Source organism: Rhyacophila brunnea, unplaced genomic scaffold (genome assembly GCF_057557595.1).
Source record: "Rhyacophila brunnea isolate RB1 unplaced genomic scaffold, BYU_Rbru_1.0 scaffold_1, whole genome shotgun sequence".
Lineage (NCBI taxonomy): Eukaryota > Metazoa > Arthropoda > Insecta > Trichoptera > Rhyacophilidae > Rhyacophila > Rhyacophila brunnea.
Window position 1 is genome coordinate 27,088,416 of NW_028232751.1, and position 14,419 is coordinate 27,102,834.

The 14,419-nt window shown below is 35.4% G+C and overlaps 1 protein-coding gene across 1 annotated transcript in view; it reads right to left on the bottom strand.

The window, feature by feature from the left end:
* Positions 1 to 14,419, bottom strand: part of Mgat4a (alpha-1,3-mannosyl-glycoprotein 4-beta-N-acetylglucosaminyltransferase a) — a 598,161-nt gene that overhangs the window by 15,819 nt on the left and 567,923 nt on the right. Inside the window, exons 4-5 of the mRNA XM_085942816.1 lie at positions 9,995 to 10,316; positions 432 to 873 (exon numbers count right to left, since the gene is read on the bottom strand). Of these exons, the coding sequence (XP_085798942.1) occupies positions 432 to 873; positions 9,995 to 10,316 (764 nt within the window). The remainder of the gene's footprint in view (positions 1 to 431; positions 874 to 9,994; positions 10,317 to 14,419) is intronic.

A 14,419-nucleotide genomic window follows, 5' to 3' on the forward strand; every position in this document is an offset into this window, starting at 1 on the left:
AGTTGTATTAGTTCAGAACCAAATTCCACCTGATTACAACTCTTTTTATAAAGATTCAGAGCAACCGTATGCTGAGTTTCGAGGATAGATACGTCATGCCAGATGTCTAATGGTACGACTTCATCAGAAATGAAAAAAAAAACATATTCTTCTTGTATACTTCTTCATGAGCAAGATATGTAGTTTTGCTTCTGATATAAAGTGATTTTAATCTAGTCTCTCTTTTCTTCAAGCTAATCAGATTCCAGCGTTCTGAGAGCTTCCACGACAGCTACGGAGTGCTGGCATGACTTGATATGACGCAAGAAGACTGGCGAGCTAGGACAATATTAAAGGGGGCAATTGGAATCCCTGAGCTCCAGACTTAGGCAGTGAATATGGGTAAAGAAACAAAAATTCTTGAAAGGTTGTGTTTAAAAACAGTAACTTACGTTATCCTTATCCCAATTGCACACTTTGGTAACAACGAGGTAATCCAAAAGCCAGTCAACCGGCTTATCATTGTAGAACATCTGAAAAAATGTGATGGCCCATGGCAACTCTGCAGACTTGAACATTTTCCCGATGAAGCCTAGCTGGCAAAAGTCCAGCACGAACCAGTTCTGCTTTCTTGCCGTCACCTCAATAGCGTAGTTCTTCATTGTCGTAATGAAGTTGTGCTTCGCCAGTATATCGTCTTCGAGCTGCACGTAGAACGTCCCTTTGGGCTGGGCATATGTCATGAGGAATACAAAGTCCAGGTTTTGCTTCGTCCGCCATTTGACACGCTCGATGGAGTCTCCCAGGGTGATGCGCAGCTTGTCCATATCAGGGTAGTAGGACACAGGTGGTGACAGAATTTCGATCAAGCCTGATTCAATTTGGTTTGGGAATCTGAAATAAGTAGAAAAAAAGAATGTATAAGCGATAAAGTAGATTAAATTATCACTTTTATTCAAGATGTGGTTATATAGACGTATATTAAAATTCCGTTGGGATGACAGGGTGACAAATCGTCGCTGTAGGATTGGTTTCCCGAATAGACCAAATATTCAGGAGACGAAAAACAAATTTCATAATCCTATATTTAAATACATGGAGATATTTAAATTGTTATTTTTACAGCATATGAATGATGTATTCATTACCATTACAAAGTAATTTAAAGAAAGGGATGGTTCTAGTCCAATTAGATACAAAAAAAAACATTCTGCATTAAAAGGTCGATTTCGACAAAAACGGATATTCGGGAAACCAATCCTATAGCGACGAAATGCTGATGTAAGTACTAAAACGAAATAATGTGAAATAACGAACGACTGCACATTGTTAAAACTAAAAGATTACAATACCTTGGCCACGTTATGAGATGAAATCATAGTATCAATAGAAAGTAAAACATAATATGTGGCAAATTAAGTGGTTTGAGACTATCCGTAATTGGTAAAAGTGCAGCAATACCAAACTTCCGGACACCGATCAATATAGTGAGGACTATCATAATCATGATGATGGCCAACCTCTGATAGGTTAGGTTCATGGAAAATTTACCACGTGAACAATCGAGAGCAGGGACCACCCTGTCTGGAGGTCTTCTTTGATTCTAGATTTAAAAAAAAACAACTGTTTCTTTGTTTACTTTATGGTTGCTGCATTAATCAGGAAATAATGATAAACAAATAATAATAGAGAGCTATTAACCATACCTATTAAATGTTATTTATTAACGATAAAAAAGTGTTGTCAATACCTACAGATATATTAATTTGTAATGTGGTAGATGTTATTAATTTTCTTCAGCATTGCAGCAACTAGGTAATATATATTTTTTTTAAATACGCTAGTGAATCTGTCTGAGTATAAATAGAAGATGTCAGAAGAAGAAAAAAGGCGCATATTAAAAGTGTGTCTGTAAAAAACGTAATATCATTGTTGTTCGCGTAAGGCTTAGGATGAGGCCTTCATTTATCAGGAAAAGGGAAATGTAGTAAATGGAAAAGGCTCCGGGGGTTCTCGCGGAGAAATCGTAATGGGCAGAAAAAAAACTTAAATAGCACACAACGGGATTCCTGGAAAAACTCATAATGAGAGAAAAGTTGAATAGCAAACAGCAGTACGGTGAACCTGTTGAGTTGAGCAGGCTCCTCTCCTGAATGCCCGGAGCGGGCGAAAGTTTTCAATCAATCTTTGCGAAAAGAAAAACTTTTCTGAAATTCGAGCAAACCGCTTGAAAGCGCCGCAGGGAAAAATTATTTTAAATTCCAACTATCTAGAAAATGCAACGAAAAATATACTTAATAGTTTTTTTTTGTTTACTGAACAACAATATAATACACACTTTATATTATTTGTAATATTCGAGATTCTTTAATCCTAGAATTCCGAATTCCAGACTTAATAATGCGAGAATAGCTTTCACGTCTTCTTCTTCTTCTTCTTCTTCTTCTTCTTCTTATTCGTGTCCTAAGCAGCGATGCGGAATCAATCTGCAATTGGGGTAGGGCAATAACTGTGTTTAACCAAATAATTTCTCTTGCGAGAGGATGAGTTTAAGTGATCGTTGATTTATAAATTCTTAAAATATGATCTACTTAGCTCATTGGGTGTACTTCCATGTAGTTTTTAATGTGATGTTTCTATTTACTCTTCTGATTATGTACCAACACTGTTTCCCCCCCCCCTATAAGTAGTGTTCATATTGTTTACTATTTTGAAGTTATGCTTCTTTTGACGCGTTTGGGAAAACAGATCAGAGTGTATTTTTGGCGTGTGACGAAGTTGCGCGCGCCGATGCAACACAAAATTTATTATTATGATTATATTCATTTCGGTCACAAGAGTACATGCGCATGCATTATTTATTGGAGTGTATATTTATGTAAGTATTATATATGAGTAAAATTATATATCAATAAATAAATAAATCTTGTGAATGTTGAGTTGGTAAATAATTCAAAAAATATATTCACATTTGATTTTTTATTAATTCATCATGGGCACTTCTGAATCGATTATAACCGCTGTACGGCAAAGATGAGTTTTGGTCCAATACAATTATCATGTGCTATATGAGAGATAGATGAATCGTGTACGTTTTCATCAATCTAATCCACTGTAACGGTAACGGCTTATTTTGTTTTGTTACACCAAAGAAGTATAACTTCTACACACACCGATTCTTTATTTGATATTTTAGTGTAAATTATTCAGATATATGCGACATTGAGTCGGAGTTATAGGTATTTGCATCATTTGAGAGGTCTTCCGCGAACTTGTGATCGTGACGCATCCTTTTCACGGGAGGATATCAAAAATTTTAGACTTCTTAACCACCTAAATACGTCGTCGAAATTGTTTGCGATGCAACTGCGTCTTTAGTTCTAGGTTTTGCGACATACGTACGATTTTAGCTATGTCGCTTTCGCTTATGTCGTAATTGATTTTAGGTAAGTTTAATGAATAATACATAATTATAGTCCTCATAATGGGTGACCTTTCTTCACCAGCGGCGACGTTATAAGAAGGATCTATACGCTGCATTATTTACACGGCATTCAATTCAGGCTATGTGGTTCAGATGCAGGACCAAATTGACATGTCTGTTCGATGCATATTTAGATTCAAATCATGGAACCGATGGGTTATTAATTAATTAACCGAACTATTCATCATCAAAAAACGTCTGAAAAGGTTGACCTTCATTTTATAGAAACACTCATTATGCTCTGCTTTCCAGCGAAAGTGGTTACTTATATCGATTATAATTATGTTTGCTTTGTGTTTGTCTACGTGGATGTAAATCCTGCAAATATTTTCTTAATAGAATGGAAATTAGGCATAGGTATTTATCTTAATTATATGGATACAACTTCATATTTGACAGAGATAAATTAGGCTTAGACCATAAAAATATGAATTTAATTTTATCGCTTACGTACATAATGTATAACAGCGGTTGTTAACATATAGCACGCGTGCCACTTTTTGACCGCGAAAAAATGTAAAATCACGTAAAACGCTAAACACTGACTACCACGAATAACATACTGGTTTTTATTTTTGGAAGAAGGTCCAGAAAAAAATGCAGTTGAGTTTGAATCAGGATACAATACATTAATTTTGGCACGCCGATCCATCGTTTTTTAACACTCAACCATGAAAAGGTTCACTTCCCCTGGTGTATAATAAATTATTAATACCAGTTTTGAAAAAGTAAATACAAAAAACACAGTAAATTAACAAATATAATAAATTACGATTAGAGTACTTAAACTGTTATATGATAGTAATATAACGTTATTATCGGATTACTTTAACACACGCAAAATAAAAAAGAGGATGTCATATTAGGTAATAAAAGAAAAAAAACGGATCATAAAATAAACAAGTACCTAATACGTTTAAGAAAATAATTTGTGAAACGAAAATTGAACGGTAGTACACCGATGAAAAAAAATTAAATATATGTACATCAGCACATCAATTAATTGACCGCTCGTCATCACCAGAGCTGTTAAGAGTTAATATTTTTATGAATGGGTTTCTGGATCCAGACATGGGGAATGGTTTTGCTTAAAATTACAAATTGGAATCCCGGTTCAAAACAATACACCTGCTTAGTTTTATATTATAGATGGGTAGATACCTACGTTCATTATGTTGATACCAAATTCAATACGATTGGATTAGATTATGGTATCTGATTGCGGAATACCAGATATCAGAAGTTGTGTATTCTTTACAAATTGAAGCAAAATAATAACAAGAACTTTTTATATACCACGTTTTTAAATTTTCTGCTGAAACATATAAACTTGACAATTCTATGTATTAATAAATACTTTTTTGTACTTGATAGAAATACTAAATAAATATAGAATACTGAAATGTCATTTTGACGTTTCATATTTCCATAGTAACGCACGTATATATTAATAATTTAGTTGCTAGGACCCCCTTGGCAACCAATTTCTTTCTTTTGACCATGTCCGATCCTAATAGGATCATATGGGCCCCACGGAGTGGAGGTTTGTATTAACAGATTTTATTTCTACGAGAAATGGATGTCAGCCACTTGCTCAACCTATTAGGCTTATACACAAATTGAAAAACAATATGTGTACTTGCCAGACCCAGGATTCGAACCTGGACCCTCGACACTGTAGACCGGCGTTTAAGCAACGCGGCTATCGTGGGTGTAACCAACCTTGGCAACCAATAACAGTGTTTTACTTTTTACGATTTTCCGAAATAACTTTCCATACAAAACAGAATTAACTGAAAATGAATTCAATTCTGCTTAAAGATGGCTAAGAGTATTAAAATAATGCATTGTCGTCGTGTTCTGATATATTCTAAAAGTTTCAAATGTCTAGCTAGTCGGGAAGTTAGTTAAAAATTTTCAATCATCCAATACAAATCTTGGACAAACAAGAATACGAGCTAATAAAAACGTGGTAATAAAATAGACCACCGGTCCATGTATAAAATTAACTACAAGCAGGGCTTTAAAAAAAACAAAGGTGCCGGAACTCAATTCTTGCGGAACTTCTTACATACTAAAGAAAATTATATTCAAATATCATTTAAAGCTACTTTTCCTATGCCACGAAGCGCATAAAAAAATATATACAAATAAACAACTAAAGTTGTAAAAAATAAAATTGTAAAAACATCATCTATTTGAATAAAAGTATAATATAGCGATTTCCATGGCCCCCACATCCTGAAGCGGGCCCCCAGTCCAGGATCTTTGGCGGGCCGCCTACCTATCACTAAGGTTAGAGGCAGTGTGACGCTCTATAGTAGCGTTTTTCAAATGGTGTTCGTGGTAAAATTAAGGGTATTCAGTGTATCAACAAACATTAACCAAAAAATGCAATAACACAACCACATATTTTTAAATGTTAATACGAAGGAAATTAGCGCCGCAGGCAATTTTTTTACGATTAGAGGAAATTTGTGATGTGCGATTATATCACTTATCTGGTCAATTACCCAGGCTAGAACCCTGTCAGTCCCCCCTTTGTGGGGGCCATGGTGATTTCCAAAGTTCTGTCCAATTTTCGTCTGGCAAATATTCTTGATTCCTTTTCTTAGTGTCAGAGTTTATGGCCGAATGTCTTCCACTGAGTAACCACCGATTAACGTATTTTGAAGGACCAAAAAGTGTCAAAGGTGGTCTGACGAGTTTGATGAACAAAAGTCCAGAAACTGTTTTGGTCTTCAACGAAACTCTTATTGGGGTTATAATTAGATTCATTTGCGAAAATTCGCATTCACATTCACTTGAAAGAATGGTAATAGAATTCAATGCATATATCAAACGTGATAGTTTTCAGATACCTTTGTCTTTTCATATGACATGATTCAGGAAAATTAACTTGTACTATGTAAGCGCGAACATTGTTTCGTCGAATTGCTTTTAAAACGTTAAAAATACCAAAAAAAAAACGGTGCCAGAATGCCGTTCCATCGCGTTACATTACAAAAAACGCCCTGACTACAAGTGACTTTGTATTACAAGCTCGTTTGAAGAGAATTTCACACTTTTACTATGACATTATTTGACAATTTGCAAGGCGTATAAAAAAGCAATCTGTGACAATGAGTAAATAAGCAGACAATTATTTAGAGGAAAAATCCTATAAAATTTGCGTAAAACCGTTTATAACTGCACTGGAGCAAGTAATCACAATGAACATAAAAATGGCTGCCGTAATGCGTGAATAAGGAAATCAGAATTCCAACTGAGCGATGTTCATATTTTTGCAGTTTACCGATTTAACTACGCTTCACACACGTCTTGCTAAATAAGGTGAAATGTCATAACAGAATTAATAAGGTTCTTTCTATTAATACTTAATCAAAATTCTTTGTTTTTAACACATAACCATGGTCGATTTTTAGAATGATAAAAAATAGGTAATGTGCCTTTACGTTAAGAAAGTAAGGCGAAAAACACATTTTCTTTTTCAGTCAATAATATCGTATAACAATTGCGACGTGTTGTAAAATTAAAATTAAAATTCATGGAACCTTCCGAAACTGTAACATTTTTACGAGGTTCCGTTAGCAGCTTCTCATTCCAGGTACGATTCCAAAAGGTTCCAAGAATTCCAGGTCCTGTTCTGGTTATATTTATAGCTCTGCTTTATAATATACAACTTTACTACGTCTGACAATATTTGCAGACGGCCCCTGAGATAAGTGAATTTATTAGCAATTTTACGACTTCTTTCTACTGTAGAGTAGAAAGAAGTACACATTTCCAAATGGACTTATTGTCTTCTATGATTCCATTTTCTACATGCCTTCGCTAAGTAAAATGACAATATTGTAGGTTGTGTGGCCTCGGTTTAATGTAGTTAAATTCTATGTCTTTTCTATTACCCTGTACGGCGCGGAGACATGGACTCTTACTCAAGTAATGAGTAATAAAATAAAGCCTTTCATTTCTGGAATTACTGGAGAACAATATGAATTAAACCATCGCACACCTCCGTTCCAAATTGTTGAGTAATTCGTTGAAATTGAGTAATTCGTATTTGAAAATTGAATCTAAATATATGCGATTTTGGTGACAAAATACATGGTAGGTACAGCTACATGTGCAGTGATAAAATAAAATAGTAAGAGATTTAGGTTTACCAGAGAATCCTAATCAAGTCCTACTATTCTAGAACAAATCAACGTACATCTGCACGCAATCAAATAAACAATACATAAACTTGTAGCTTCTCATTCACTGCTGACCAGTTAATTACTATTTAATTTTTTTAGACCATGTCCGATCTTAATAAGATCATAATATGGGCCTCGTAGAGGTTTGTATTAACAGACTTTCTTTTTATGAGAAATGGATGTCAGCCACTTGTTCAACCTATTAGGTCCATACTCTGACTCAAACACAAATTGAAAAACAATACGTGTACTTGCCAGACCCAGAATTCGAACCTGGGACCCACGACGCCATAGTCCGACGCTTAAGGCTATACCTCAGTTGAGGCATGGTCTAAAAAGATCGTGGCTAGGCGATGCGCGGATTGCGGGTCGCGGGTGCAAATGACGCATGCCAATAAAATCCAACATGCGTCCATTTAATATTCTGTTTATTGTTCTATTAGTAACAATAATAATATATTCATTGACATGTTTTCTTTTTAAAGTAAATGGGTAACGTTTTTAGTAATCTTTACACGGTTTAAGAATTAATACCCCCGTCGCCATCACGAAACAAATTGACGTATTTACACCTCGACGTTCGCTCTCAGACTGCCAGCGAGTCCAAAATTTCGTCGCGCCTACAGTTGAAAATTATTTGCCGTTTCCCTGAAGTATCGCCTTAAGCCGCGCGGCCATCGTGGGTGTTAATTGACAAATTTAATTATCATGCTAATTGTGTCTAATGGCCGTCTAATGCAAACGCGCCAGTCGCGTTGTCAGCACTAATTAACTCATTTAGTTTTATATGAACTTTTACAATGTTTATTCTTGCAGTGATAATTACTGATTTTTTTTGTGAACAAGTATGTTGGCATATATCTTAAATGTATGCAGTTTTGAACTAAAAAATGTGTGTTGATCAAACTCTTTGATACAGAAAATATGCCAATAATTCAAACATGAGCACAAAAATTCTAATGACGACTTTATCTGGTAATGCCACCGAACTTCTGAGTGGAAAAAACAAAGCTGTGTGATAATGAAGCCTTATTTTCACATTTAATTTTAAATTATTGTGTCTGTAACCGTTTAGGAGTTTTAATACAATTAATAATTTGGACTATTTGTCAAGTACCTACAGTTTTAAATGTGATTGAAATGATTTTATTTAATCTCCTTCATCAAAATAATATCTTACAAAATGTCGCAAGCCTTGCGGAATACCGTTTGGGAAACGCTGGTAGGGAATAACACAATACCATTCACAGCCTTTGAATGTTCGGAATGGACAATTAATGTGAAGTAAGGCTATAATTATTAATCATGTTTGTATCACCACATAGACATCCATTACCTGGTTACAGTTTACCATATCACAGTTTACTGTGAGCTGTCGTGCCGGAATGAGACGGCTGTATAGCATTGAGATAAAAATGACGCGTTGTTCGTGGATCATTATTTGACAATAACGCCGTCATTATTATCATTTATATAAATATATTTATACGATACGGTTGCATTTCTAATTTACTTGGCTATTTGCTTATGTATTTCCCTTGTATTCCGGTGGTTTTTATTACGTAGTTATTATTTTCTATTTGGACATGGGTTTGATCTCAATGCTGTGCGGCCATCGGTTTCCGATACAACAGTTCACGGTGAACTGTGATACGGCTAACTGAATAGGCACGTATAATTTTTCCGGACACGCCATTACTTAGATACTAAACATGTTATATTTTTTTAATGTTGTTGAAAAAATAAGAAACAGTGATTTGCTAAGGATCCTCCAGTATAAGTTGTCCTCTGGGTGAAGGCGCCACATATTAACAGTTTACATAAAATTATATACTTTTATACTATGATGAGCTATTTTTATTTGAAGAAGGTACTATCTATTTCCATAATTTATATTGAAACCCCAAGATCGGTTTCGTCCAGCGCTCGAACGTTAAAAGCTTACGAATTAACATGGTTATCAAATTGTATGTGTATTTAATAAACATAAGTGTGCTAGATTTTTTGTTATATGGCATATTTAGCTCAGACGGTCAAATTATTTTGTCCACGAGACGGAGCGATATCTTTACAGATTTCACGAACCGGAACAGCGCTCCGGTCCATTTCGAGCACTGGTTTCGTCATGACCAAGATCAAGAAAAAACCGGACTTGGGGTTATATTATAGATTACGCAAATAGTATTTAAAATTAAAATAACTGATTTTATTAGTAGTAAAATTAAAATAACTAATAAAATCAGTGTTTTTTTTATCCTTTCAATATCCTGTCTTTTCAACAAAACAGTAACAATGATTAAAGATATTATTAATATGTTGCTTATATTCTTACTGCGTCTCGATCTGTTTTGCCACTTGGAGCACGTACTCCAGATCAGTCTCGGCAACAAAAACGATGATGACAGCATCAGCGGCTTCTTCAGCGCTCATAGCTTCCACCAGGATCTGAAGAGTTGCCAAAAGATAGCTTTCCTTCTCCCGTTTTACTGTCGGTACTCCCAGGACCATCGAAACTCCGCTTCGGCCCCCGGACACCAGATAAGCCGGCCGCGCACTCATTGGATCGTCCAGGAGGTGAGGGAGGAAGTAGTATGATGAAGGAAGCCGAAGCATCTTTAGATTGGAAGCGTTGAAGCCGTTCGCTGCTCGAAGTCCTGCAAGAAACAAGAGAAAATTAAAATTAATTTATTTTACTTATATAGTGAACTTTACAAATTAAGTAGTAGTATTAATTGTTTCCAAAGTATAGGTATGTTACCGAAAGTTGAGGCGAACACAGATACGAAAGATTGTGTGTGTATTGGTGTATTTTTGAAGAATACAGTATTCATTTACACTTTACAGCTGTTTCTTTTTTGATTAGTTCGATTTTTTCCTAAATCAAAACAAAGAATGTCCTTTTTTAAAAGTCTATTTAAAAATTGGAAACATTCTGTTTGTGAACAATGCGTCTGTGTGAACTGTGAGTATTCTGGTCGCCTCAACTTTCGGTAACACACCGTATAATAAATAATTCTTCTACGCTCAGCAAAGGAAAGAAGATAGGCAGGTAGTTTAGGTAATTTAGATATTTTTTTTATTTAGAAAAAAACATTTTTAACTTTTAAACCTGGTCCAGAGATTTTTTTGTTACCCTCCCAGTCTAATTTTTAAACAGAATTCAGTTCAGAATCTAAATCGTCGCGAGCTTCTTCTCCAAGTTCTTCTCGGAAAATATTTTAAGCGTGAAATTTGATAATTCATTTCACCCATTCCCGAATATTTAACATTTTTTTTTACTTTTTCCCGTAACTTTTAACCCAGTTTTGAAGCAAAAACGCAAGTTTGCAACACTGAGGGCTACCGTTACTGGGATAAACTACTTGCCGATTGTTGACGTTTAACGCGGTTCTATAATTCGTTTTTGCGCCATCAGGATTCCCCCACGATCCAGACTTGGCATGCGTGCGTTACCGATTACAGAACAGATTAATAAATAGACATTTTGACACAGGGCTTTGAATGTGTGAGTGTCCTACAAAAATTAACAACACAGTAAAGACGTGTAATAGTGTGCAACCCTAAATCACTAATAATGAATGAGCGTCGGCGCATAGACCGATATCAGTTGTCAGAACGAAAAACAAGCGCATACTTGAGACGTGTTAAAGTTTATCCTATATTCTTCCACACTTGAGATCGGTTGCCTGTTACTCCACACCCATTAGGTATTTCAGTTTCTATTAATTTTGTGTTCCCTATTACTGATCGTATAGTCAGTATAATAATAACTTAATACGTTTATCTAACGAAAGTGCGTCCCCATTCCGTCGAAAGTTTCTTGATTGTTTTTAACTACTTCGCAGCCAGCCTAGCAGAGTGGGGTGGCATTCGTGAGATAACTACACGATAATAATATATCGTACTTGTCAACGTACAAGATTAATACTAATTAGCAGTTATTATATAAAATATAAGTTATGGCATATTAACTCTTATATTGTGTTGTAAAAGCAAAAGGTAATTATTTAATAAAGCCGTGAGAATCTCAAACCATGACGAATGGCGAATGTTTATTAGTTTTAATAGTTAACATTCTTTTTATGAATGGCTTCTAAACTTAAGTTGGCTATAATTATTGTTAAGAATATAACTTATCACATTGTCATACTATGTCATAACTCGTTGCAAGTAAGATTTATTAGATAGAGTTAATCAAAGATAATATAAATTAATACTACCTATCGTAAGTACTAGGTGGAATTTGAATTAAAATTATAATAATTGATTTATGTTTCGTACTATTTCATTTGAGATATAGGAAAATTCAAACATTCAATAATGTAGCTGTTTGTATGACAAGTTAGAAGCATTTACATATTATTTCCTAAATATTTTATACCTCTCCACCTGTATATATATGGGAATGGGACGACTGGCCTCCGGACAATTGGACGCCGCACTGTCGTAGACAAGTGTAGACGAGGTATTTTAATCAGTTTCTATCTACTACTTAGTAGTTTGAATTAATTTTACTCTTAACATAATGTATTCTTTATCGCGGATTGAGAATTACCATGCCTAAGGCTTTATATTAAATAAAAAACTCTTTTTTCGTTGGAACTTAAACATATGCACGATTAAATCATTGTTTACGTTTGCATATTTACATTCTTACCAACTATTAAATCATAATTTTATAATCATTGAAGTATAAATAATTATATTGAATATTTTTTTTAAAGTACCTATAAGTACCTAACGTCTATTTATTTTCGAATTCCGTGGCGTCCAGTTGTCCGGTGCCAAATCGTCCTAGACCCATATATATACAACTAGCAACTCAACATTATTTCGACAACTATCTATAGTCAGCATATTCCAGACGCGTGTAATTCTTTGATGCGGTTCGACTATCTCGGTCATGGTCTATGGTCATCAAAACGCTCGAAGTTGAAATAATGCAGAAGCCAGCAGATTTACCAATTGCAAACTATATCAAAAATGACTTTCGCAATTATTCAATGAATATTCATGTTACAAATAGCGAATCATAGTTGATTGGTTATTCTTAATATCAATCTTCGTGTCAGTCACATCTTAGTCTCCGTATCGCTCCGCACAGCATCTCGTCCACCGAGCCTGGGACCAGTAAAAAATATGAATGATTTTGCCGATAAAATGGCCAGAAAATAACATTTTAATTGGATAAGTAGTTTTGTTATATATACATATATTTTCAGCCGGGGTCGATCCAATGCTGAATGAAGGGCTCCCCCAACTCCCTCCACTCTTCTCGGTTCCTTGCTTTTCTCTGCCACGTACTTCCACCAAACCTGACAAGTTCGTCAACCCAGCGGGTTTTGTGGCGCCCCTGTGGCCGCTTAGTCTCCCTCGGGTACCACTGAATGACTGTATTCCTCCAGCGGTTATCCGTCCGCCGTGCGATATGTCCGGCCCACAGCCATTTCATCAGATTGGTGACCTCCATCACATCTCTCACTCTTGTTTGCTTTCTTATCCACTGGTTTCTTCTGCGATCCTTACGCGTTATGCCCAACATGCACCTTTCCATGCCACGTTGGGCAACTCTCAAATTTTGGATCTCTCGTGTGTTAAGAGTCCATGTTTCGCAAGCATACGTTAGTACTGGTAGCACACATTGGTTGCATACTTTACGCTTCAGGCATATTGGAAGGTCGCTCTTGAAGATATTACTTAAGCGCCCGAATGCACTCCATGCTTGCTTGGCTCTTCGAGCAATCTCGTCATCTATGCCTCCATCTACAGACATTTGCTGTCCGAGGTAGACATAGCTGTTGGACCTCTCGATTTGATTGCCGTTGATGAAGATCGCTTTTGGATCAGCGAAGTGAATTATCATTACTTTTGTCTTTGACACGTTAATCTTTAAACCTACTTTCAAGCTTTCATTTGCGAGTTCTTACATCATGCCTTTGAGTTCTTCTTGTGTTTCCGCGAAGACAACAATGTCGTCTGCAAAGCGCAGGTGACTGAGGTATTCTCCGTTGATGAGGATTCCTCTTCGTTTAAATATATCTTCTAGAGTGGATGTAAATAGTTTGGGTGAGATTGTGTCACCTTGGCGTACACCCTTGCTAATTGGAAATCTACAGGATGGATGGTTGGTATATATATAGGTATCAAATGTGTATTAAAGACAATGATAAAAATCAACATCGTTACCGGGAAGTAGTAGTAACAGATCATTAAATAACGATGCCATATTTACTTAACTTGGTTGTCAATGTACTTGGATTATATAAATTATCAGTTTCTTAATTTAATAATGGTGATAAATTTTAAAATATCATGCGGATTCTGTTTGAGATTACATTTGAGATAAGATGACATACATGGAATATAGTACGCTAGATATCCACCGACAACCGGAATTACGACCCCGAGCAGTGTGTTTTGTAATGATGAAAAAATATACAATTGCTGGCGGTGACCGTTTGTGGTTAATATGCTAGAAATTATGTATAAGTGTGTCGTAAAGGTGAACGTCATTCCTTGATTCTGAAATCAGGGTATTGTAAATGTTTGAATCTCGACAATTCGGGAGTATATAATTATATTTATTATGGAATTTTGAGAAAAAAGTCGTCGTCAAATTAAATAAGTAATTTTAAAGAGAACTGATATTTTATATTTAAACAATAAATATTTATCTCCTAACTTGTGTGCAATTACGGGATCAGAAAAAATAATGCAAATTTATAAAATGTGGTCGCAGCCATGATTTATTTTGGAT